This window comes from Ostrinia nubilalis, chromosome 3 (genome assembly GCF_963855985.1).
Source record: "Ostrinia nubilalis chromosome 3, ilOstNubi1.1, whole genome shotgun sequence".
Taxonomy (NCBI): Eukaryota; Metazoa; Arthropoda; class Insecta; order Lepidoptera; family Crambidae; genus Ostrinia; species Ostrinia nubilalis.
The window spans coordinates 6083136-6111125 of record NC_087090.1 but is presented as its reverse complement, the minus strand read 5'-3'; the positions used below and the strand labels follow the sequence as shown (position 1 = coordinate 6111125).

General features: G+C 36.4%; 2 protein-coding genes across 2 annotated transcripts; one reads left to right on the top strand and one right to left on the bottom strand.

Moving 5' to 3' along the window:
* The first annotated feature begins 22 nt into the window (after positions 1–22).
* LOC135087735 (ubiquitin-conjugating enzyme E2Q-like protein 1) lies at positions 23–24197 on the top strand. The gene is made up of 7 exons (XM_063982505.1): positions 23–321; positions 11992–12569; positions 20338–20527; positions 21255–21456; positions 21991–22233; positions 22626–23155; positions 23209–24197. The coding sequence occupies exons 2-5, from the start codon at positions 12439–12441 to the stop codon at positions 22224–22226; spliced, it is 759 nt and encodes a 252-aa protein (XP_063838575.1). The 5' UTR covers positions 23–321; positions 11992–12438; the 3' UTR covers positions 22227–22233; positions 22626–23155; positions 23209–24197.
* A 2747-nt stretch (positions 24198–26944) lies between these two features.
* On the bottom strand, positions 26945–27877 carry LOC135087734 (NEDD8). Its single transcript, XM_063982504.1, has 3 exons — positions 27712–27877; positions 27508–27638; positions 26945–27125 (listed from the first exon to the last, which is right to left on the bottom strand). The coding sequence occupies exons 1-3, from the start codon at positions 27727–27729 to the stop codon at positions 27041–27043; spliced, it is 234 nt and encodes a 77-aa protein (XP_063838574.1). The 5' UTR covers positions 27730–27877; the 3' UTR covers positions 26945–27040.
* Positions 27878–27990: the final 113 nt, after the last annotated feature.

The window sequence follows — 27990 nt, the reverse complement described above, 5'->3', positions numbered from 1 at the left end:
AAATTTTCAGAGGGTTAATTTGTACAATAGGCTGTATAATATCGCGAAAATAAAGCTCGGTGATCATCATTACGAAGCTTTACGTCAGCAAGAGATCGTCGTCATAGATGTCCCTCCGGAGTGGGATACATCATTGTTGGGTTTTGAGCACTGTTGCGGTGAGAATAGAGGTGTGTTTGGGTTGTGTTCTGGAGATGGAGGGTGGATCGATGGATGCGGGAGTAGTGTAGGCGCCTGGCGTGGGGCTGGGGCCCGTCAGTACGCGAGGCTTGGCGGCCGTCGCCGGGTGTGTCGCGAGCCCGCAGACGTCATCTCGACGAGGTAAGTGGACCCACTTGACAGCAACACGCAGTTTAATCTGACACCCAATTAACCACGCCACTCCGGGACACGTTTCGATTTATTTATTGTTCTAGATAAGCACCCGCCGCACGACTTGTTGTCGTTTTGATTACGAGTTTAGGTTACTGATTACGAAAGAGCTCTTGAGATTGTGGTCTCATAATAAGCTTAGTATTTTTTACACATAACATTAATGAAATTAACAACAAACTAAGCAGGTATCCTGTTACCTAGATAAGTAATCTTTGAAAACACTAAACTTTCTCATCAAATCTCAACTTTAGTAATCACATTATGATATGTAGGTGTGTACAACTTTTTTAATTAAGTCGTTAGCAATAAAAGATAACATTTAATAACGTGAAAAGTTATCCCTCAAAGATGTCTAGAGTCGATTATTCTGTCGTGTGTAGGTGTACGTTTTAACGAAGCTTGTTATCGCAATATGGGCTTCCTTGAACTACCTGTTTAATGTTATCTAAGTCCGCGGGAAGAGCTTTATAAGCACACCTACGTCACACCTACGATTAAAGAGAAAATCCAGCCATTTTCCAGCGTGGAGCGGCATTCATATTTCATTAGATTACAGAGCAGACGTCACGTCGTCCTCTCTGTTTTATTTGTTTGTTGTTACTACCACCGAGCGTCGCATAAACAAACATTATGCGACAGCTGGATTTGTGTATGTGTTCTTTGTACAAAGGATCTATCTATACCTTCATTGCTCATACTCATATTTACAATGTGTAGAAAGTCGAATCTAAAACATGATAACTTTCTAAAAGATTCCTCAAACAGGACTCGAACCCGCGACCTTTCCTTTACTACTTTAACCATTGAACTACACAAACATATTAGTTAACTTGTTGAAACTACACTACCATAAAAGTAATTCCGTTTTATAATTAAAATTTTCTTATCATAAAATCTAAGTAGGTAGTAGGAGGTATACTTATTTGCTTTTGCTATACACGTGTCTAAGAAGCATAGCATGTCATTGTGTATAATGGCTATATTGTGTATCTCACCTTCACTACTTCGATGAACTATTTTAATTAAAATCTTCAAAGGAATCTAATTAACATCTAACTCGCTTTCCGTAAGCCCATTCCCGGCACTTCGTGAAAGAATAGTATGCAAATTGAAGTTGTTTATGTATGCCATTATACATAAAGCGACACTATTATGGAATATATGAATGAATCACTTTTATAGACAATTTAATCAATTCTTAGTTCATGCACTATGACTACGAGTTATAAAGTAGAGTTGCAAAATGTAGCAAGATTTGGACTTCGTAGCGTCGTAGCTTCTAATCTCGTAGCGACTACGCGCGCGCTCGCTACATCTCTCTCTATCACCTACAAAATTAAAAAACATAACCTACCTACACGAGTCGATAATTTACTTATTATGTAACAGACCACTTTTATTATTACATATGTACCTAAATAACTTCATTGATTAAATGTTATTAGAACGGGCTTTAATTAAAGTTTTCCATAAAAAAAAGCTATTTAGTCCTGGCATAAATAATAAAACTTAGCCTGAAACCTTAAAGGCGCTAACTAGACACGAGAGTTATCAAAGCGCAAACCATTGAAATAAATCAAAGGATTTTGTAATAATATATAATACCTAGTTACTAGGTATTTTACCTGTCTCACACTCGCATATTATATCTACGACAAATTGTTGTTGTGGGCTAACCCACTCTAAGAAAACAACAATGTGTCGTCATAATACTCCAACAAACAAAGCATAATGAAATAAGCATTAAATATTGCTCATGCTCGCGGGGACGAAGTAGGAAGCGTGCACGTCGGAATCGCATATTTCTGAGTTATCTGAGGGCTCTGGAATACCATTATGGCCGCGGAAGGCCGTCAACTCGTGTGATACGCCTTACATAATAATGTAGAGTGAACAAGTAGCAGTTAGATGAGTTTTATTAATGTTCATTTGTGTTCAAACTTATTATAACACTTCTAAATAATAATTCAACATTTCGCAACACAACAAAGCATTTTAATTAACCACTAACCTTCATAAGTACCTCCACAATACCTTTGTACAATTATTACCTTGCCTACTCCTAAATTAACAAAGGACATCCTTTATAAATTACTTACATGGGCTTGGGCAACACAATAAATTAAATAGATGTACCTACCTACATACCTAAATGGGAATAATTCCTCGTCGTTACAATTGTAGTTATCTTGTTATTTCATTTTACCTAGTACCTAGGTAAGTATTAACTTTTTATTGGGTGGTGCCGCTTTATACTTCAACCGAAGTTAGGTAGGTACTAATTTTGGTTCAGTTCAGACTTCAATTATTTTTACCTAAATTTGTCATTACAATGTTTACTTACCTAAGTGGAAAATTAAAAAAATATCCAACAGAACTAGAACTCCCAAAGTGCTCCTTGCCTAGACTTCGCCAGTCGTGCTTATAATTTCGCATTTCGCAATCCACACATTTCCATTTCACGAGTCTCTGTCTGATGTTACGAGGTTGCTATGTAAATTCCACACCGCTGTACCAAACTGAATTAATTCCTGAACTAAATTCTCATTGGACGGTCTACACGCGATCTGTCCTCATGAGAAGCTGCGGTCTGCAATGCACCATGTCATGCCTCTCTCGTGCCATTTACACTGAATGTATTGTTTTGTTATAGAATGTCCATTTATCGAACGTTTTCAATGAACGCAAATTCTCTAAAGCAAAGCTTCTAGAGTTCTAGATGTTTTACCATTCATCATACATACATAGATTCAATCGTCTACGTCCCTAAATTAAGGCAGACGGCATAGATGTGTGTGAGATTATCATCTACATATTGCTATGTTATTATTTAATACTGTAGGACCTACAGTATTAAATCAAAGAAAATTAATTATTTATTTATTAGCATATTGATTAGGGTTTGCCTATCGTGTTATCATAGAGTGAGATTGCTCTCATTTTTATAATTAAAATGATGAGCAGAGTTGAGAGATGAAATGAGTTCAGTTTATTGCAGGTTTAAGTTACAGCCGTGATAAGTAATTCTACTGAAAATTTATAAATGTCCATTATGTACAATGAGACACTACAAACACTTTGAAAATCTCGTTTAGTCAAGCGAGAGAAGTGAAATAAAGTCAGTTCAAAGGCGTTGTCTTGTCTTTGTAAGCTGTTCCACATCCTCCTCTTGCTCGAAATAGGTTATCAAGAGGCAATAAAGAGTAATAAGAGCTGGTAACGCGAGTTCTGAAGACGTGCTTTTGCCGGATTATGACGATGGTTCATTTGTTCTTCTCAATTAGGCAGCTCACTTATTTTTTATGAAGACCTTGTCTAATTTTATTTGTCTTCTTCCATGCCTAATGTGGAGTTAAACTGGTCCTCTAAAACATCTTAGAGTCAGCCTCAGTACTTATACAGCTTATCATAGAGTGAATTGATAAAATATCGTAAATTATTGTAGGTACCTATGTAATGAAAATAAACTTCAGTAGAAAGAAGTAAGGAGGTAATTGAAAGCCTAAAAGGCCAAAAGGGTGACAAGCCGCATTTTCTCTTTTAGTACGGTTTTATGTCGTATTTGTTAAAAGGCTTGATACGTGACTACGCACCGTACTTACGAAGTTTTAGTATGTTTTCATGTACAAGCTGAGGATTACGCAATTCTTGCAAAGTACTAACAAGTCTAGCAACCTCGTTCTTCTTAACGTGTTATGATATAAAGGAAGGCAACTTTAATTGAAGAACTTATTAATATGTATACTCAACATCAAATAAATCGCACCTTCCGCGACGCGAACTATAAAGATTTTCTTCTGACACAATCATGGTGCCCCAACAATATTGGTGTTATTTGAAAGCTTTAGAAAAACACATTGATTTTTTTTATAAACAATTAACAGGTACCTACCATAAATGTGACTTGAAAAAAGACCTCACTTGGGGCTTACTTCTGGGACCAATTAGTTAGACCAATTTTTATGGTTATAAAACCAAATAATGGTCTCACTCACGTGTCCTAATTAACAGATGAATACCGATTAATCCCAATTTAAGTTTAAATCTTTATTCCATCATTAATCAAATGGGCAATGAACGTCTATAGGTACCTACTTAAATTGGACATGGACTTAAGACCTTTGTATCAACCTAATAGTAGAATCTAATAGTCTTGCAGGCCTCTAATCATCTAATCTGCGTCGGATTATGGCAAAGCAGGATTGATGATGCTCAGTTTACAGACGACGGCACATGCAAGGCTTTTCTTTTTCAGTTGTAATAATAAATGCGATTTTGCAAAAAAGAGTCTGATATTCTGTTACTGTACTTACCTACAAAATGAAAATTCATGTTGGGATTTTTCTTGAAGTCGTTTTCCACAGACACGGCAGATGTGACATGTGTAAAAATGTAACTTCGGAATTTTAAAGCAGCGCATTCGTCGCGGAATTTAAAAGCGAGCGCATAAAATGTTATTTTATACATTTTTGCAGAGCCGTCGTCAGCTGTCGCCGATGCCGTTTATTGGAAAATATGCTCTATCGTACTCCTTTTGCATAGATAAAATGTCTGTTGCCACTCCTAGTCAAATCCCAGCGTAAAAAATAATGCTATTTAGGTCTTGTAGGTAACCAAGTAAGCAGAGTTTTGAAATAAGTTTTCGTTAATTACAGACAGCAGGACAGAAAGTTACAATATTGCGGCTCTTATCTTATGAAATAGGTGAAAATTTACTGTTTACCTTACCATTTCTTTCATATTTATAAAACAATAAAAATTTAACATTCTCCACCTTCTTCAGCCAAACTACCTATTATTTTATTTACAAACAAAATGAAACATTTGAAAAATAGTAGACTTTAGGTAAGGCTGATAACAAATTCCCAACAAAGTTCATAAGCATTTAGCGAGGGTCGGTCAGGTCAGTCATATCGCGATCATAAAGGAGAACGCGCTCGCCACACATTTACAATTCCATCACGATGGATGGACGGATGATGGCTGCCGAGTTCCGAAGGACCTTCCATTATTGGCGAACTTTACATAACGTCATACTACTTATGTAGCGAAGAGCTAAAGTTTTTCACTTCTCATGTGAATACCTACTGCTGAACACGACTACCCACTCATCTCTTCTAACTAAATTAAAAAGCATTTACAAACTAAGCCAGTGAAACTCGCTATAGCCATGGTAAACGACTATTTAATCTATTTTCCAACAACTTTGTTTTGCATTATTCCGTAATATTCTTGGCAAATACTTTTAGGTAGAGTTTCGTAAAATGGCGTGGATTGCGGAAAGTGTGGTTTGGAATACCTACCATTGCGTATAGAAACTTACGCTCCTTCGTTTACAAATAGTGGGTAGGAGGACATATGAAAATTCATAAGTAAGGGTTTCGGAGGGCATCTCTACCCTTGTCCCCAACTCTACGTTCGGGGTTCATCGCCAATTGAGCCGAGTGACCCATCCCTCCGCGCCATTTGTTTCGACCCACGTTTCGACGCGATTTTTCGTCCAATACTTTTATTTCCACAATTTACCGTTTATATATACCATGCCGAGAATATGAAGTAGAAATATGTCTCTCATTCAATAAGTATGAGATTTATAACCGACCGACACTGAAATAATTGAAAAAAAAAACGGGAGGATATGTCGACGTTTATATTGAATATATGTCTGAACCAGTCTGAACATACAGCAGTTTTATACTTTTGATTTACTTAATCGAATCATTCTCTTACCTACTTGCAGTGTCGTAAATAAAGTTCATGATATTTTCTAGGTCATAAATAGCACTGATAGACAGTTATGACTCGCTCATCAAACAGTAGGGGTGCTCGCACAGTGGATTCTTCTTATAAATCTTTGTCGCAGTACGTAAGCTTTACTGCATTAAGGTATAATATAACTAACCATTTTATTCTGTATAGTTGCTGCAATCTCGGCGCGCCGTTGGGGGCAAGAGACCTCGGTTTTCTTTTGCTCTCAGCTCACGTTCCTATCCACTCTAAGTTTTAGTAGGTAGGTACGACGACCGTACGAGTAGACTTCGACTGGCCACATGTGGTTTGAAACAATCAGTATTTCCCATAAGGAAATGCTAGGTAATGAGGTTTCTTCTTCCTATATAGAACTGTCGAATATTTTGATAAATTAAACGATTACCTACCTACTTTCGAACATTTCCCGGGAAAGGGAAAATGATTGATTGCGTGCATTAGTAGAGTAATAAATGCGACGTATGTAATATACATACAAGTATTAAGGGCATACCAATGCTGTATACTTACCTACCTATTTATGTAGGTACTTACAGCTTTAAGTTGTACGACACGTGGGAAAATGTTATACAGAAGCTAATGTTTATTAATAGCTAGAATACTTTTAGCGTTTACTATAATACTGACAATGAAGAATGAAACATTTATGCCAATATCGTGTAGAGCTTCATACTTTGAAATCAAAATTGAATGAATATAATGCATTTTTAAACGCCTCATTTTCCACAAAGCAAGCATCCGCAGTCTGTATAATTTACTGTTAATTAACTCTACAATGGAATCGGTAATGTCAAGGCGAGACACGAACCTACTACTTGTACTTAAAAGCGTAATTTTAATATACGATGAACTTTTGAAGTGATGACGATGACGGAATGGCAGAGAAAAGAAAGTTGTCCAAATTACTCACGTTTCTGCATTAAGCTTTAATTAGGTACCTATAAGGATTTTGAATAGTTTTCAATCTATTCAGGTATAAATAAAGTACGGAAAACAGCACAACATCCTAAACCTGTGCCATCTGTATAATAAGTAGTTGTAATAAAGTTGCTATTATGCAACAAAAATATAGCATGAAGTGCTGTCAACGTACTTGGGCATAAGATATAAATTACTGAAGCATAAAGTGTATTTTACATAAATGATACGAACGTTCGAAGAGCCATTAGCTATAGCGCTAGTGGGCATCCGCCCAGATGTGGTGAGATATTTAAATTAAATTCTGATCTCCGGTCCCTCACCCTCTCGCAAATGGCGCGTGATTGCTATTAGACCGTGGCGAGCAACTTGTTTCCCTCCGAAATGCTCTCTACTTGCTTTCACTAGTGGAAAACCGGTGATTTGGGCGCTATTATGACCAACTGATAGCGTTACAATCAATACAGCTAGCTACTAAGACCATCTGGGGCTTGAAAAATACTTCTACTTTTTTTAATTGGACTAGTAACTCTTGTAAATGTTCATTTGCACTTACATAAGACCCATACGTTCTAACTACGAAATACTTGTAGGTACCATTATTGCCTTGGCTAGCACACTAACATTATATTCCCAAGGGTAATCAGACCCGCTGCGCGCTGCTCTCCGCTTAGCGATATCTACCCTCGCACCTTTGTGCCGCGTAGAGGAAAAACCCAAGGATTCGATTATATCAAGACGATTCCGACTTTATACAATGTTTATAGTGGGTAGAATACGTATTTATTTTCTATCAATTCTGTGCAAAAACTAGGTAGGTAGATAAAGCTTTTATAAAGCTCTAATTTATAAACAGGTACCTACTGTTACATCAAACTATACGAGTAGGTAATTACATTAATTAAACTATACAAAATCTCTTTATTCATATGTTGTCCAGTCAAAGGAATTCCAAACAGCACAAACTTACAAAGTACCTACTCGTATGTAGTAGGTACGTTCATATACAACTCTGCTATGAATACTGATTTATTTCAGAATACAGCGCTGACAAGAGTTCATTAGCTCACAATTTATTTTGATTGGGCTCTTGTTGATATGTTGAATTGAGATAAATATGAATGAGTATTAACGTCATGAATAGCGCAACGTGTAGTTTGTGACGCAATTATGGATTTAATTAATGAAATTAACAGCTGCCTTTCTGTATTTTAACGCCATTCCCAACCCAATCATATTGATCATTGATAACTTCTAAACGTTCGATTTCCTGTCCCTTAAACAAGTATTTCAATTTAATTTATATCACAAGTAAGTAATTAGAGCAATGAGGAAGGTTTTTGAATACATTAATTGAAATTCGAGTACCTACATCCTAGTCGTTCAAGTCATGAGTCTATCGACACAACCTAATGTAGGATTTGGGTTCATTCACAACTGTGTAACTTTTAAATGATTGTGATTATGTCCCATATTGTATCGTATACAGGGTGTTAGGTAAATGGGTATATGAGCCGACACTAGCCCATGGTAACATATGCATATAAATGGTATGGTGAAGTCAGAAAATTGATATCTTCATTTTAATTATTTTAATTTTCATACAAATCGGAAGTTATAGAATTTATTTTGTATGACAATTAAAAAAAATTAAATGATGATATCAAATTTCTGACTTCACCATACCATTTATATGCCCATGTTAACATGGGCTAGTGTCGGCTCATATACCCATTTACCTAACACCCTGTATACGTAGTAACCTCTTAATTTTGAATTCTCATCATGTAGAGTCTATAAAAATCAACGATGTACGATTTCCCTGCATGAAACAGTTCTAAAAGTAGGTTCTATGCCAAATACCTTCCATCCTACCATCTAATAAGTACCAAAATTCCTAGAAATTATTATGCTTTCATAAAATATACTAAATATATATTTTCGATGGCACCCCACACTGTGTGCAGCAGTTCACCGTCGATTAACGAAAAACGTCATATCGATATCCTCGGAGATATATCGTAGCAAGTTATGAAGTTTCAAATATAAATGTATAATGTTTATTTACTTTAGTTACCTATTCTGCCTTTTTTTCACGACACTGACCGATATGATAATTTCAATTTAATCAACATCTTTTCAATTCTGTGGTTCTTATCAATTGTGATCACTTCGCTCTTCGCTGCGTTCTCAAATTGCGTTCAAGACAGCAGACATGTGCCACTCCACCGTTTGTTTAACAAGTTCAGTTGTTAAATTGACAGTCTCGTTAAAATAATTCTATTTACAGAACATTATTGAGAGAAATAACATTTTTATTTCGTTCTTTCTCGGTTGCGAGACTCTAACTGGCATTTACCAACTGTCTCTACAAATGTATAGCACATGGCCACCCTACTACGTCGGGCAGATTGCCAAGTGCGTAGGCTACAATCCTGCGATGTCCTTCCCCAGTGCCAAGGGCAGCTGAAGGACGAGAATACCGTAAATATTGTTTGTAGTAAATTACCCAATTTAGCGTAGCTGCTAACAAAACTTAGTAAAGCCACAGATAAGTAAAGCTAATGAGTGACTAGAGAACTATGCTTTCTAAGATACAACCTTCAAAGTCTGTACTTTATATATAAATTACTTTAAGCCTTAATATTATCTGACTAAACTTTACAGTCGCGTGAGCTGTTGCGCATAGAGTTTAATTAATACTTTCTCACTCTATATTTTTATTGCTGTTTTTCACTTACTAATGATAATTCACTTAAGAAAGTGACAGCCTATAAAGAAACTACGTTTCCACTAGAGACAGTTGCTTTCTTTTTATAAGTTTCCTTTCCACAATGAAGTGCTTGCAGTTATTGTAATGGCAGTTACTTACTACCATTTTTAGAGCGGAGTGAGGTAGGTTAATTTTGGAACAATTGCATGGTTTATCACAATAATTTGTGATTTTTGAAAAATTTTACGTATGTTTTTCATAGCTACAGTTGTAGGTACACCTGCCAAGAAGACACAATATCACATTTATTTGGTCGCCACTGGTAGCTCTACTCATATTATGCTTGATTAATTTTTATTTTTACGCTATTTAAAAAAGGAAATGAGTTAATTAAAGCATGGATTAATAAAATTGGATCTCGAACAGGCCTCTATCAAATCCATTTTTTAACCCATGTCATATTACATAAGAAACATGAAGCGTACCTACCTATTTTATCATATTCAATCATTTAATTTTAATGTTTTTTTTTTATTTATAACCACATATTTCATATTTGTCGTCGTCTAACACGAATGCGTTATAAAAATGAGCTAGTCGCTGCTTGTGCTGACGTTGACATATTTAACTGCAATCAGTAAAGTTAGTAAAAATTGAGAAAATTATAATAATTGATATCGATGGCCATTAAATTATTTTTAGGAATATTTGCATTAAGTTGCTAATTAGTAATTAGTATCTAATAAGGTACTAATTTAGATATATAAAAGTTCATCAATTTCTTGGACTAACCAAGTAAGGCGAAGTCAACAAAATAAAACAACATTATTCCACGACGTTAGCTGTAGATAAATCACCATTCAACGAAAAAGTGTTGGTTCAAATTGATCCCGTGACCTTTCGCTTCGATGGGGTAGAATCAATCTCATTTAGTTCGAATTTAAAAGAGGGGAGGTCTGACGGTGTCTCGTAGTATTAGATCGTTAAGCCTGAATGTGCTTGGGACAAAATTAGCTTTTGGCTGCTAGAAAGCTTTATAAATAGGGTGTTTTTAATAAATAGGGTGTTATTAAAGCCTTATAGCAGCTAAAACTTCTATCTAATGGGTAGGAAATCATTTTTAAGCCAATGATTAATGAACTTAAAATATGCATCTTTGGCACGTTTATCTTAATCAATAATGTGTCTTTTAATTGCTCTTAATGTGGTAGTGAATAATAAGGAAGGATATACAAACATTGTGGGCACTGGCCGATACAAGTTACTGAAGTTACTTACAACCTAACGTTAAGAAGAAGCGTTGCATAACTTTTAAGCGACCATCAACATGTGCAATCAAATTACTTGTAAGTTGTAATGTAGAAAATACTCTTTCTCGATGTTACGAGTACATCCACAGGAACGGCTGACTAACCAATAAGTAGATAACATTGAACAAAGAATTACAGTTATAATTCTACTTTGTTGCTTGATGTTAGATAAATGTAATAATGAAACTACACAATGCGAGTCTTTTTCATCCGTTTCCGGATGAATAAGTTGTGATATAATCAATAATAATCATTTTGTCAGTAGAAGTACCTACCCACAAGTGATGTCAAAGTGGTATTTCCTTTCAAACCATGGATATACAGACACAGCTTTAACAGCTGCTTATCTCTTCTCTACTGACTGGTAGACTAGTAGAGTCTAGTGCCCTATATTGATTGTATTGTATTGAGTGAGTTCTCTAATTTTCCCGGGATCTAAGTGGAATATATCTAAAGATATATTTATTTATTTAATTATCAACAATCATATCTCTAACATTACAGGTTACCCCAAAGCGATAAATAATATAGTAATAAACAAAAACATTGTATTGGAGTTGTCCAGTATTAGCTTTGAAAAAAACTTAGATTACCTAACTCGTACCTACTCTTACTTTATTTTTCCACACAAATCCTGCTTCTTTTCGCACATAAACCGTACTGATAGTGAGCAGCGCTCAGCAGCACTCCATTTAATTAGTGATGCTCCCTCAGGGTAATAACGTTTTCTTTGTGGACCCCAAGTAATATAAAGAAAACACTCCATTTTGGCTGTCTGGGGATGAATGCGCCGTTTATCACAAACGTGTTGTGTAGGCGGTTCAGAGAAGGGACCGATCTCATTAAGATATTTTGCGCTAACGTTTAGCAGAACTTTAATCTCAAATATGTTGCCCTTTGTTTCAGACGACTTCACCGTAGAATCCAGCAACATTCCTGCAGCTAAAAGTACAGAAACTGGATTCCAAGGATTGCAAAAGTCAGCTGTAAGTTCGTTCACACGAAGCGACCAGCCGGTGGCGGTGATATGCGGCGAGCCGCCGACGCACTCTGACATCGGGCCCGCATCGCGTCGAGGAGCGATAACCGACCTCCTCCACTCTGCCAAGTTTCGATTTCAACGGCCGGCTCACTCCGTAGTCGCACGCCTGCTCCGGCAGACGCACCCCGTGCGAGACGCCTCCTTCGACCGCCGATCGAACTGGCAACGCGCTCATTCGTATTTCAAAACTGAAGTTCGATTGACATGACGCACAGCCAATTTGTGGATGTAAACAAATCTGTTGATGCTTTGTGAACTGTGAAAGTTGATAATAAGTGTAAGGATAGAAAGTGTTGTTGAATTAGTGCAAGATGACGTCACGCTCGAAGGAAAAGGTAGCAGCTGCCTTCCGGAAGTTGTTCCGGTCGCCGGAGAAACTAGAGAACGACGGGGCTGGACCGAGCGGGTCCCCGGCCAGGCGAGGCCTGCTGCGGCGACACAGGTAAATAACCATTTTTAACTTGTCTCTATAATATTACAGCTATTAAGATCACATAAAGATCTTCATTGATAACACAATACATAGCTTACACAGAACTTAGTTCGGAGCTTGCATGTCAGGTTAATTTTGAGGAGCATGATTTTGTAGCAATTTCAGAAGCTGAGTACCAACATGTATGTAGGTAACCGCGCAAAGTATGGTGTAAGGTGCTCATGTTGCAACACTCGGCGAAGTTTGGATAACATAACCGTGGCAACCGGTCGCGTAGTCAACAACACAAACATTTATCGAAGTTATTCCAATGTTTTTAATAACTTAATGGAATGTGAATAAGGCACGCATTGTTATTTTTGAGCATCCTTAACTCCCACGGTCGTCAGCATCCGTTTTGTCTGACGAAATGTTTATAGAACTCATGAATAACTAAGAATAAAACAATTGCATACATGCACCTGAGAATCGTGGGAGGAATGCAATAAGCGCTTACATGAAATATTTTAACATTCGGCCTAAGTTCCAATTTTGAAAAATATTGTAAAACAAATCTTAAAACTAATATGGAATCCTGAAAGTTTCAGTACTGCACCGAGCCACCGATAGATAAATGATTTGAGTTATAAAATTAGTAGTTATCAGTACTCATTCTAAGGATAGAGTATTTTAAATAACATTAGTAACTAGATCAACAAAGATAAAGTTCTGTTTGAACATGAAGTATTTATAAATTTTCTAACTAGGTACCTACTTATTCCAGACAGTTCAAGCGTATTGTTTTTTATCAGCCGAATAACAAACATACCAAGTAATTTAGGATCCTAATCTACACCCAAATATAGCGTGCTCAACACGTAATCAACCCAAACGAACAATTGAACCGAAGCTTGAACATAAATAGCAACCTAATTTATGAAAGCGGTAGTGGAACACAGTTTATTTTCAGATAATGTTTATTCTCAGAGGTATGAGGCTCTTGAAGTCAAGTGTGGGAAACAGCATTGAAACATTCCCAAAATTCGAGGAAGTCCGTGTACAAAGGAGACACAAAGAAGCATTTACTCAGCTAGTATTCTAGGAAATTACAAAACAAAAACAATGCATTTTCATTTACACGGAAACTAAGCAGATGATATCGAACCAAGTGGGTAGGTATATCGAATACAAAATAATAAACATAACGGAATTGCTGATTCAGATCAAGGTTCATTTAAGTCGAAACATGTACACCTGCACGTAACCACGATGTTTTATTTGCACCATTTGAGGTCAACGCTAAATTAAGCGCCTAACCGCTTGTATACGTCTTGCACGGAGGTGCACTCTACATGCCCGAATGACCAAATGTGAACAAATATAGCTTCTCTCAGCACTATCGCTCACCTGCGACCTGACTGGTGGGGCAAGTTATATTTGGGACGTGTAAAAGTGCCCTGAAAAGATTATGAATGATGGGTTACCAAAAATAATCCTCATGTCTTTACAATTTCCGATTCCCCTTCTTCGTGCATCTCTATGATAACTACTTGAGGAATAGGGAGGTTTTCTCCAAAATTTACTGGGGGCAAATATTTGATACAATATCTCCAATGAATACAATCTAGAGATAGGTACACTCGTACTTAAATTGATGAATACGCACAGTAGATATACATACGTAGATACATTGTCTCGTCCGTCATATGTTGGTATTGAGTCTGCGCATTGTAAGCCCCACACGATGCTGACACGTTGTTTTATTATTACATACGAGATCTGCAAAATATTTTTGTTGTAATGTTTGAGATCAATCACTACGTCGTGCTCTAATTGTGCGGCTCGAAGAGATTTCTTTTTTACGTTTAACGTTGTATTTGGGTTGAGATGTAGGAAATAGAAGATGAAACAAACACATTTGTTCCATAAAAAGTCCACTCGTTTGTATTGTCCGTGTCTTAATTGCGTTGTTTTATCGACGTAAATCTACTTAAAATGCACACTTAACGAACTCTACCTGTATTATTAGTTTTTACGATGCTCATTTCAAATTCATATCAATCAATGTTTCAATTCATATCATGTTTCTATTCAAAATCAATGACTTACAACACAGGCACTTGAATACCATTTAATGTTACATCACCAGTCGAGTTACAGTGAATCATAGGTTAATAGGCCCATAACGGGTTGAGTATCGGATCCTCATTGCAGTACGATGAAACTCGACAAAAGATCCATTACGGTTGATTCAAGGAAGAGCGAACCCGAGACTGCGTCATTTGTGTTGTGTGGTTGCTGCATCAACTCGAGACAAAGACATTGTTTACTCGCACGATCGTGGCAGCGCGGGCGCAACACGCCGCACAATATGCGACGCTGCGTGCCATAATAGCACAACGCGCAACAACAAAACAATAATGCCCGTCGAGACTAACTAGCTCTAAGGACTTTTCAATTGATACACAGCTAAATAAAATGCTTAAAACTCCAATGCTAGCAAATGCTACGATGAATACTTATTTTACGCACTGCCCATGCCCAAATATGTTTATGTATTCAAACCAAAGCTAAGGTTGCGGTTGCAATAAATTTTTGCGTATTATAATTTAAAAAAAACTATCTTTTCAAATGTCCAGTATGAAACTCCACACAAATCCATTCAGCCGGATGCCCATCAACCATCGTGACCGCAAAATTAATTGGTTAAGACAAAAATATACATCTCAACAAAGTAATAAATTATGTTACTAACACGGATTGCAATTAGCGCCTACAATCCACGATTACCTATCACATTTTTAATAATTTTATTTCCTTGTTAATTAATGATAATTTTACTGACGACCAGTTTTTATAACACTTAATTAGGTAGAGTAACACGGATACTACCAATTAATTGTTTTCTAATTAGAGAAAAGTTAAGAAAAATACAAACTGCACCAAAAACGAAGTGCAAATAAACTTATCCACTCTGATGAGAAAAATAAGAGTGTGCAATAAACTAGAGCTTTTAGCTCTACGGAGTAGGCACTAAGTTGAAAGTTTGAATCGCCAAACAAAATATTTTCCGTAATGAGTGCGAGATTACACAATAATTAACAATTTTTTTTCCGTAATGAGTGCGAGATTACACAAATATTATTTGTAGCTGTTTGTGTTATGAATTTAAGAATGTGTATGATGGTAATAATTATATGATCCGTGTCTGTCTATTCGCTTTCACCTAACAACAATTTTTCCGCTTACGCACGATACAAAGACGTACTTGTCTCTCGAAATTTAATTTTCGAAGACAGATCTGCAAAGTTTGATAGTGACCGGCCTAAATCAAGATCCAACAGTTATCCAATAGTTATAATTTAACGTATTGCCACTTTCCATTAAAGCTGATACGTTGTGATCAATAGAGCCAGGAACAGAGTTTAGGCTAAGCTTAATTAAATAAATCTCAACAGAACTTTTGCATAAAATGTTAAATCGAAGTTTATGTTACAACGAATAGACAAACTAGGCAGGTTTAAATGTAGTAAATGTCTATGAAAACTTTAGATTGCTTCCAACGCCGACTGGTTTTCCGGAACTTGTTACATGAACCAAGTACTTAGCAGCTCTGAGCTTGAGACCACTTGAATTACTTTCACTTCTATTTCTGTCGCATCCTTAGCGCACATTAGATAAGAATAATTAATTGGCTAGGAAAACACAAAATGTGCCTAGTTAATTGTTTATTTCATAACTTACCTATACCACGGCTTATACCCATGCCTAATTGAAAAATTATTCTAAAACCTTAGAAATAAAGATGATTTATCTATAGTTTATACGCACGCGGGCGCGATGATGTACGATTCCAATTGTACTCTATATTAATAAAATAATAATTAAATAAATAGCACAATAAATCTTAAAACAATTCTTCTTTTCATATTCTATTACAGGATACGCAATTCAATAATTGTTTATTTACACGGATACGGAAAAACACAACTCGTTTTTCACGCATCTAACGCTTCGTTGGTTAAGCATGTCATTAACACCCCAATTAAGGTCTAAATCATTATCCAACCTTAACATTGAACACGCTTAGCCGAACTTATGTTAGTTATTATATTATCTAAAATACGTGATGCATTTAAGATTGTAAAATTAGCTAAAAATATTACTTTCACACATCCGAGATAACATAGATTGATTTAAAAACCTGATCAGAAATTATTACCTTCTAATTCCAGAACACCTTTTAATGAGTTTATCATAAAGCGATAGCTCCTGACCTTTACGGTGAAAACTGAAAATGTAGAGTCATTAGAATTCTTTGAGTAAATATTCTAAGATAAAATACCTAACTGGTGCTAATAAATGTTGTTCGCATTTAGTTCCGTTTACATTTTATATTTCTTTAATAAGTAGTTAGAGTGCTTATAAAAATAATTGTATCATTTGCGAACAATACAAATCGAAGTTTTCGTCGCTGAAAGTACCTAGTGTTTCAACGAACATCTGAAATATAAAATAATCTCATGTTATTACTAAATCGGAAAAGAACCGTATTTCAAATGAGATTTGAGAAATTAATTATAATAGCTTACTTCCCGTTGCACTAAATCACAAATTACACACTTTTTCAAGTATCTATTGTTAGGTAATTTTTCACTTTACGAGGCACCTGCTGAAAATTTGTTACCAACCATATTTTTCATCTAGCTGTCTATTGTAGTTCTAGAATCTGTAGCTCTTAATTTTTTAAATCTTTCATTGTGTATCTTCAGTCAACAAACAACACATCAGACTGTATACTTTTATAGTGAAAAAAGCACCTTATTACATCTCTATAATATGCAACAGTGTTAAACATACATTAGTTATACACTGTAAAGAAGTAAACGTAAGGTTTTCATTTCGAAGAAGGCTTCGGTAGCGCAGGCTAGGAAGCTACCAGTTGGCATGAGTTGCCAGTGCATCATGCTGCATAGTACTGGAAGCTGTTTACGTAATCTATGCATAAATCTCCTGCAAGTCAACGACCAGCCGCGGGCGCGTTCCACCCGTTGGACGCAATCCAAGCCCAAGGTTGTGATAAGACTATTTACGACAGGTTTCTTGCGAGCATATTAATCTAGCTGATATCACGCCACAACACTTCAGCCTACTAGATACTACTTAGGTACCTAATTAGCTAAACTGCCTAACGATAGGTTACCTGTTGAGTATGGAATGTAAAATCCATGATCAAAATTAAAAAGTTTTCTAAATGTCACTTGAAATATTTCTTAAATTAGCTACTTATCCCAACTATCACAAATATATTCTTCTCAGCACGGAAAATCTTGTGCTGAAGTGAACTTCTCCCGAAGCAGTGGAATACTGGGGCGTGTAAAAGACCTTTGTAATAGCCTACTTGCAAAATAAATTAATTTAAATTGAAAGATAAATTATGTAGGATTTTTCAACGCAAAAGTGCACGCGATCAAACACTGTCATCAAAACATAGAACCTACCTAAACACAATTCGATTTTTATTAATCATCAAATTTTACGTTTCAGCGTTGTATGCGTTTTAATTGGGTCATAACTAGTTAATAAAACAATGAAATTGGATTGCACCATAAATGTTGGAAAGTTAAAAACGATAACATACAATCTAGTTCATTCAATCTTCCTAACTCTACCTACATATTATTATTTTGCAAATACTGACACAAAAGTAGGTAGCTAGTTAATTACTTGCAAATGCTTGAAATTTTTGACATACTACATAATTCATACTTTATGTAAGAATTCGGAATTTTATTGAAACTCATTATGACAATCCTTCACGAAAGAAAGTGTTTAACTAAACTTGAAAAAAAAAAGCGTTATCCACTTAGGCAAAGAGGTTTGAGCAAATGCGTGCTGCTAATTTAACTGAAACATGGATAAAATAAAAAGATATTATCATCGATCCGATCCCAAGGTCCTGTAGCGGTTCGATACTGTGTCGCCGGGTTCAATTGCGACTCTATTTCCTGAGCAACACGACACCACACTGTGGCTTCTGCGAACACTTGTTCACTTGATAGCCACCGGCAGGCTAGGCCGAGCTGCATACCGCATTCCTGATACGGGTTTGGTGCAACCGAACTCGATAAAGGATGTAAATTCGCAACTGGGACAAATTTATGCGCACGTAATGTGTAACTTTTCTCTAGAATTGCTGACAAAATTTCGCTTGGGTATAAAATAATCCCAGTGTCTTCGCTGACTAATAGAACGACACTATTGGGATTATCTAGGGATTAAATGCTGGCAATCTTTTAATCTTTTAATGTGGCAAAAGTACCTAATCAGAAGGAAACCATACATTGAAAGTAACGACTTCACGATTAATTCATAAACCTGTAATAGCTTAGATTTATAGTACCTACCTAGTTATGTTTCTAAGTATCTATTCAAATTAGGTCAAACGACGTAAATACAATACGATAGTTCGCATCGTTGGAGGAGAACCTACTCGTACGTCTTGCTAAAACATAAAGGGCTTTAATAGCTATTCTCATATTCATGGTGCGTTAAGACGACGTGATTAAGGCCGCTCGCTCGTTTGAATCGTAAACGATTACAATACAAATTATACATAAACCGCCTACGAAATGAAGATAACGATCTAACTCTCAGCCTCTTTGCAAAACCCTACCTTTACTTATTTTTTAGACATTAAATAATTGCTTTAACGCACTTACTTATGTAACCTGCATAATAAAACGTACGCAACATCAAACTCTACATAAAATAATACGAAAAAAATTCATAAAATTAACGAATGCCTGTAAAAAAAATACAAATTTTCAGATAGTAAGTTTTAATACCGACTTGTTTTGTTTCTATTTTACTTACGAGTATATTGGAAACTTAGCATATCGATCATTATTTTGTAATTGATATTACCTATTAAGTACCTAATTAACATAAATTGGTTACTTGTCTACAGGCACACGTATTATATTAGATTTTCCCGAAATTCCAGACAAATCAATTCGAACTAATTATTTTGGTGCTAATCAACTTACTAATTAAGCACGAATAAATCATTGAGTAGGTAACTTTCTACCTACAGGAATCACTTACCTAACTACTTAATTCCTTAGACATTTTCCGCGCCACTTTTTTGGCCTAAAATAGAATTTCTACTTACATAAAAGCTCTTAATAAGGTAACGAGTGGGCGATGGTTTGTTGTTTAACTAACTCGGTAAGCATTAGTGTTCTGTAATTGAACAAAGCGCCATGTGGGTCACGCCGAAAGTGGCTCGGCCCTTGTGAATATTTCGACATTCGGCAAAGTGCCGCATTAACTAAGGCTGCCTTAGTGGGAAAACTGTCACCCTTATTTGTCCAGACCCGAACACTTGTGGCAAATGGCATAAAGGAAATTTAACTAAAGTAGGTCAACGTATTAACTTAAATCCGTCTTTTTGTTGTAAGTAGTATAAAATCGTTTCATTGTAAGTACCTACTAGGTACTCGTAAATCAATAAATGCTCTACCTATCCATCTTAGTTGATGTGTTTTCAATTTAATTTTAGGTAATAACGTCTTACACAAAGTGACTAGTTATTTTCGCAATAAATTCAAGACTAGGTAGTACCTAGTAGGTACTATACTATCCTTTTCTCAAACTACTCTTTAAACTCCCTTCGAAGTCCCATAACAACTTATAAATGTGCTGAAAACGTTCTGTAATCCTGAAATCACATTCCTACATAGATTGGTTAGATGCATTCTATATTTATCCTGACCTTCTTCGTGCTATCTTCCAGAGACGGCGTCAGTCCAGCAGAAGCAGCAGCGAGCCTCCCCGCCAGCCCGGGCGCGACGGGCGGCAAGAAGAAGGCGGCGGGCGCCAACGAGGTGCGCGAGCGCGCCGCCGCCGTGCGCACGCGCCGCCTCATGAAGGAGCTCAAGGAGATCCAGCGGTTGCAGGACAGCCGGCCTGAACCTATATTCACAGTGAGTTCAAATTGAAAACTAAATGATTTGCCACACAGGATTCAGTCTGCATGCGGTAAGGTCAAAGTTAGTTCGTTCGTTCGTTCGTTTCAGCCGAAAGACGTCCACTGTTGGACAAAGGCCTCCCCCAAGGATTTCCACAAAGACCGGTCCTGCGCCGCTCGCATCCGGGCACCTCCCGCGACCTTCACCAGATCGTCGGTCCACTTAGTGGGAGGCCTGCCCACGTCAAGGTCAAAGTAATCATAGATTATGCGGGCTGCATTTACTTTGACCTGACCGCAGACCTCATCCAGTGTGACAAATCCTTGAATGAACTACCGACTCCTGTACATCTTAGGTTAGGCCTGCAATGCTTGCTGTACTTCTCAGTAATTCTTACTCTGGTCCTCCTACTTAACAACAGCTCTACCTTCCTGTGCGTACCTACCTGCTTAGACCCGTACCTACTCTGTGTAGTCTAGCGGTAGTTACAGGCACTCTATGCAGTCTAGCTGCACAGAATTAATAAATAGTGTAGGTAGGTAAGTAACTAGCGCAACTCGTGCTTACAAATAAGTGCAACTCGTGCGCGTAGTCTTGTGGAGTCATTTTCATTAGGTTCATTCTGTAGGTTAATTCATGATGTCACATTTTATAAATAATGCTTTTACATTTCTTTCTACGTTACCACTGACGGACTTCACTAACGCGCATAGTTAACCGACAAATGACTTTTAATTTACAGGTGGAACTAGTAAACGACAACCTCTTCGAGTGGCACGTGCGCTTGCACCAGATCGACCCCGAGAGCGAGCTGGCCGGCGACCTGCGCGAGCTGCACATCCCGCACATCCTACTGCACCTCATCTTCCCGGAGAACTTCCCCTTCGCGCCGCCCTTCATGCGGGTCATCGAGCCCAGGATAGAGAAGGGCTTTGTCATGGAAGGTACGATGCACTTTTGTTTCTGATTTTTTTTTATTTTATGGCTTCATGCTTTTTGTAAAGTGCCAGGACTGCCAGGGTCAAGTTTCTTTTGTTTTTAATTTTATAGCGTGCGTTTTGGACGTTTTTAGCCAGTGTCGAGTGAGATTAAACTTCGATCATGCACTTTCGTGTAACAATAGAAAGGTCGATTAACTCGTCTCAAAAGACTTTTCAAAGATCTAGTCTGCCGCAAAAAGAAAACGCAGCACTGTAAAGTTGAATAGACAACGTTTCGTGGTGTGCATTGTTAGATGCTAGAGCTTGGGAATCGGTTTATCTTTTGTTTGTAAGTGCATTAATGTTATCTTTACGGGGAAATAGCCGGATGTGTTTGTTCATTGACTTATCTCAAAATTCCTTACCTACCTAATTAATATATTTAATATTTGCCTATTAGTTTGACTGCATAATAATAGCAACAGCATAAGTAGCGTAATTTTAACTGGAGATTTATATTGGAGAAAAACACATTATCAAATTTTTCTTTCATAACAGGAGGAGCAATCTGTATGGAACTGCTAACACCGCGAGGCTGGGCGTCCGCGTACACGGTAGAAGCAGTAGTGATGCAGTTCGCAGCATCCGTTGTCAAGGGCCAGGGGCGGGTTGCGCGGGCGCCGCCGCGGCCATCGCGCGAATTCTCGCGGCGGCGCGCCGAGGAAGCCTTCCGGTCGCTCGTCAAAACGCACGACAAATACGGCTGGGTCACGCCGGCGCTGTCGGATGGTTGAGTCAAAGGTGGGTACTTTTTGCGGGTAGTTTTCAAAAGTCCCTAGAACATCGAACTTCTTCGTGCTTCGAACTTAACGTACTTACTCTAGTTTAAAACCAGATTAAGAGTGCATCTCAAATTAACTTTCGAATAACTTGAAAAAATCGAAATGCCTAAGATGGGAATCAAACCCACGACCAACCCTTGCCGGGGAACTGCTCGGCTCTGAGCTACATGACATCTTGGGAAATATTAAGTACCTATTTCATTTCATTCAATCCACCAAATAAATAAGAAATTGGTTATGAAACTTTTAATAAGTTAGCATCTGATGTAACTGTTTATTTTTCTTGACTGCTTCAGAACAGTCATGTTTTTAGGTGTATGTAAATATTAAACTTTGTATCTTTCTTTTCAGTTCGACGTGTTCAACTGAAATGCAGTATGGATCTCTTTTAGTTTTATTTTAGTCGTAATTACTTACTAGTGCAAATTTTGATAAATAATGCTCCGATCTGTGTAATTAGTTCAATATTACAATGCGCATAAATGGATGGTAATTAATTAAAAGTGATTATTTGAATTGATAACTTTTAAAATGTATTTGTTTGTAGTTTTCCGACTGTGAGTGGGATGTTGCAATTTAGTTGATAGAAACAAAAAAGTCTAACATGAGTAGGTCTGTATGCCAAGTTTCAAGTTTGAAGCAATAGCACCCCATGATAATAAGATTTGAATGTTCTAACGTACAAATATGTATTTATAAATATTTCTTATATGCAACCATACAATAGCATGTAATATTTTTACAATGATATCACAGTTAGGACTTATTTTGAATACTCCTTTGATCGATTGGCTTCGTGTACCCAACGTATTTTTCTATCGGACATTAAACCTGGGACAAACTTTTCATGACGCTACCCACTACGCCACTGAGCAATGTAGGTACTCTCATCTTACTTTTCTGAGAGCCTTGTTTAATCAAAGTTAAGGTGTAGGTGACAAGGATCTCGCCTTTGAATCTAAAATCATTTTATCATAAAATGACAGTAGACCTTTACTAATCTTGGTAGGTATTTCAGATACGATGTTATCACTAAATCAAGCGTGTGTGCCAAAAAAAATTTGTGTAATGCTCAGTTATTATTTTAATATTCACCATAAATAACTTATTGTAAATAGAAACATTAATTTCCGAAATACGCTCAATACCAACATCAATATTAATACTTAATGTGTCTTTAATGTATAAAGAAAAATTCCGCCAATTTTAAGAGAAAACAAATGCTCTTTTTTTATGTTAATGGTTTACTAAAGCTAATTTCAAAATAAATAAGTATGTAATTAAATGTACCTATACTTACAAAAATATCGTATTTAGATACGACAATACAAATCTGTTTCTACATGTACAAATACAAATATTTTAAACTTTTTAAAATTGAAGCTCCATATTTTTTTGCAGATTGAAGCTTACGATTGAAAGTAAATGTTTCCGTCCCAAAGTCATTTAATCATTTTTGATATTATAGATAAATTTAGTAGTATTTTAAAGTTCAACCAAACAATTTACTGTAAAAGCAGATTGAAAATTCGTATTTTAAACTCCTTTTTTAATGAACCACCTGAATCATTCATACTTGATAACACATGCTATAAATTGCATGCTTTATTATCTGAATAATTAGTAGTAAAGTCAAATTATTACCTAACTACAGTGTGTTTCCATGAGTAGAAATCGCTCAAATTAGTGGATATTTTTCTTAAAATGTAAAATTAAAGGCTTGTGGTATTATAAAAGTGTAAATTAAATATAACATTTTATGTATAGACTTACTTTAGGAAATGGATGTTGTTAATTTGTTTGGTGAACCAAAGATGTTTATTTTGTATAAGTAAAATTCATCCAGTGCAAGATATGAATTTATAAGTGGATTCTATGTACAACGTTATTATGGGTGTAATAAATAAATTACCTGCAATGATCTATGGTGTTTTTATTTGAATAGGTGCACACGGCCACACTGTTAACTATCCATCTCCGTTTTTGCTCTCGCTCTAATCAAATTGTGATTCTTTGCGATAGAACGAGATGACAGGGGCATGACATGACTGGCAATGGGCAGATAACACTGTTGCCGATAGTACATTGATATCCTATGCACAGATTGAAAGCTCATTTTTAACAAAAATCGAGAAAGAGTTAAACTACACTACACCTCACTACAGTTCAGGTAGACCTAACCACTCTTTCCCTTAGGGCCCTATCTCATTAGGACAGCATGGTGGCGCGCTTTTTTGTATGGAGTTTTGACGGATTCGATTTTCGATTCGATCAAAAAGTGCGTTTTGTCTAGGGGGGCAGGTCAGGCGTCCACCATAGTGTCAAGATAATTAGAGCTCTAAGTTATGATGATATTTGATATAAAATAATGATTATGATGGTATATCCTGCCTGGTGGCATGGTGGATCTTGTTTTGCTCCTACCTACCTCCTCCTCCTCGTAGCGTCAGTCGCCGTACCTACATACGAACAAAAGACAAGGAACGGACTTTTTGCTTTAGCTTTAGCTTTAGCTTTAACAAATAAGATATCAACGCGAACGGTATAATGTTTTATTCGTACCGACACACGCCACGACGCAAAAGCAGAATTCAAAATAGGATGTGTACCATACAGAATTAGAATTATTAGGGGGACGAAATTGTACTATTACCAGAAAAATGTGTAGTCTAAAAAGTGTCCAACAGGCAGCATACATATCAAATCTCAAGCTATAAGGCCCAGGTAAATTAAATTATTTCATCTCCAAAACATATAGCTTTAGAAGTAGGGTTAACCCTTAATTTGATTTTGTTCACTGGGATACAACACCTAACACGTCACATAATACCTACACTAGGGTGGTCCTTATTTTTCGACTTTTGAATTATCCCCGGGGCACTTTCTCCTTCGATTATATACCTCTAAATATGAAATTAGCTTTTTTTGTTTTTTTTTTTAGTCAAGATTTAGAGGTCGCTACCAGCTGTCAAAATATTTACTAAAGCTTTGAAAATCTTAAATCATGGTTTCATAAATGTTTTATTTAAGTGTTTATATCACATTTTACGTGCAAATGAACATCGCATAGATAGTATAGACAATCGCTTCTTGTCCCCTTCTCCCCTCAACCCCTCTTCTATACCGACCATGGTACCGACGCGTCGAGATCCTAACAAGTAAACTCTTATATCTTATTAAAAATAATTGATTCAAATATGTACATTGTACATAATATCTTAGTTCATAGCAAGAACTATAATTTTGTAATATTTTTATTTGGCTTTGGCTTTAAAAATAAATGAATCTAACAAATACAGATTTTGTTTTTACTTAAAATTCAAACCTTGGTAGCGACCCCTAAATGTCTTTTAAAAATTAAAAAAAAAATAATGAAAGACTTTCATATGGTATATATTCAAATTACGTGGTGCCCCGAAAAATATAAGAAAAAAAATTTTTTTCGTAGGAATAAGGACCACCCTAACCTACACAGACACAATTTTTTTATCTCTATCGTATGTTTATCAATATTATGTTATACACTCGCGAGCAAAACTATGGAATCACTTCCATGAAGTTGTTTCCACGCGATCTTGTGTACTAACGAATTTGTTGGCTCGACTTCCCATCGAGATGTGTACGAGCAAATTGAAAGCGTGCTTATCGGTGACCTGCCGTCAGTTTCGAGCCTGTGGCAGGCCTTTTTGGAGTCAAATTCTATTGCTTATATCTTAGACGAACTGTCCACTCGCCAACAGCTATCCTACGAACATTTCTGAGCTCTTGCTGGACGTCGATACCAGTCAAATAACGATTTCATAGAGAGGTTGACATGAAAAAACGGTCATCTCTCTGCGATTTGCACCGGCGCTGTTCAGAACGTGGTCTCGGGATAAAGCCACCAGTCTCCCGAAAGCGTCTTAAAACTTTCAAAACCCAGGACTGGCTTATGTGGAGCTGACGTGCGACAGCCCGCTGCATGAGCCCTTCTTGCAATAGTGCAACGATTTGTGCTGCTTCTGAAGGTGTAGAATCCCAGGTAAAGTGTCAAAAGAAGCGGAGATGTGTATGGATCAACGTGTGAAAGCAAAAATCTGAAAACACGTGCTTTTATAGGGGGTAAATAGGTCGCAACTCGCGACTTATCAAACAGTTGATACATGTCTTTTTCCTTACTTCTTCATTTCAGCCGGGATATCTTTTTAAATACTGGTGTGATTTTAATGAATTTGGTATTAATTTAAAGTTAAAAGTTTAATCTTTAAAATGGTGCCACTTGTTTTGTTACTAACAAATTCGTTAGTACACAAGATCGCGTGGAAACAACTTCATGTAAGTGATTCCATACTTTTGCTCGCGAGTGTATGTTATGTATGTATTGTATAAGTATTTGGTTTATGTAAAAAGTTATTTTATTCCTTTTATGCATGAAATGCAATTTTGCAACAGCAAGATTGAACATGAATGAATGAGGCATTTAAAGGCTCCATAAGAGCATTTGACGATTTGTAAGAACTAATTCAATTAGTGTATCCAAATAAAGATAATTTTCATTTTGAACTTTTCTTAAAGAAACTTACCCAGATAGGCATAATTTCAGACAGCTAGAAATGCTAGAATAAACCTAGGCATAATCACATTCATAACTGTCAATAGGGTAGGAGAAATATTTGATTAAAACAATAGAATCAAATCATTATTTTCATGTTGACTTTTTACAAGTATGATATTGAAAAATAATAGTAAGTATTATAAATATGAGAAGCAAATTATCACCAGACAGATCACTCTCCTCCTCTCAACGCTAAAACCAAATGAAGAACTGAACCACCCTGGACTTTGTAGTCTTGTGCAGTCTTTTCATCGTTCCTGCAACAAAAATGAGTATTTCTTATCACAATGCACAGTACACATCAATTAATTAAAGTTATACTTATTATTACTTCAATTCCATAGGTAGGTACCTACTTTCATTTTAAGATTGTTCCTGTTAAGCTGTCTATCAAAAAGATCAGATCCTGATCTTGTCCTTTCATCTGTAACTTTTTCATGGATTATAAATTGGACATTTTTAGCTAAGTAACGGTAGATTTGTCATTAAAATAAATGATCAACATCAACAAGTAACACTCTCATAGTAATCCATGACTCAGAACCATGATCAGTCTCCTACGCATCAACCGGATTATTCATTTATTGATTACATGATGAAAAAATAATAAACAAAGGCATGGAAGACCAAGTGACTTACATTTGTTTTCCTGAGAATATAAGACGTTGTTGTTGGGGTGGAATGCCTTCTTTTTCTTCAACTCTTTCTTTAATTCTTTCCACTTTATCTGTGGGCTCTATGTCTATTTCAATCTCCTTCCCGGTAAGAGTCTGCAAAACACGAGGCCATAGAATTTACAAAATGCTTTTACATAAAATTTCAAAAGCTAATAACGATTCTTACCTTCACTTTGATCAACATTTTAAATTGAGTTTAAAAAGAACTGCCTGTTTAATACTTATTTATTATAATCTGCAGTAAACTATTTTGCAGATATCGGTAAAAATTGTTAGGAAATGCAGTAATTTTTCGGCTAGCTCGACAATGACATTTATTTTTGATTTGACGTAATTGACAGGTGAACAGACTGCCCCACAGTACTTTTTGCGTTTAGTTAATGTAAAATCATTACTTTTGTTCATACTGTGTGCGGTTACCTTAAGTGTAAAATCACAAATGTTG

Bases quoted from the DNA above. Each gene is read 5' to 3' on its own strand.
- LOC135087735 (XM_063982505.1), top strand. From the start codon at position 12,439: ATGACGTCACGCTCGAAGGAAAAGGTAGCAGCTGCCTTCCGGAAGTTG. The intron at 12,570-20,337 runs GTAAATAACCAT...GCTATCTTCCAG, and splicing joins GGCCTGCTGCGGCGACACAG to AGACGGCGTCAGTCCAGCAG. The intron at 21,457-21,990 runs GTACGATGCACT...CTTTCATAACAG, and splicing joins GAAGGGCTTTGTCATGGAAG to GAGGAGCAATCTGTATGGAA.
- LOC135087734 (XM_063982504.1), bottom strand. The intron at 27,126-27,507 runs GTAAGTCACTTG...TTTTTGTTGCAG, and splicing joins ATATTCTCAGGAAAACAAAT to GAACGATGAAAAGACTGCAC.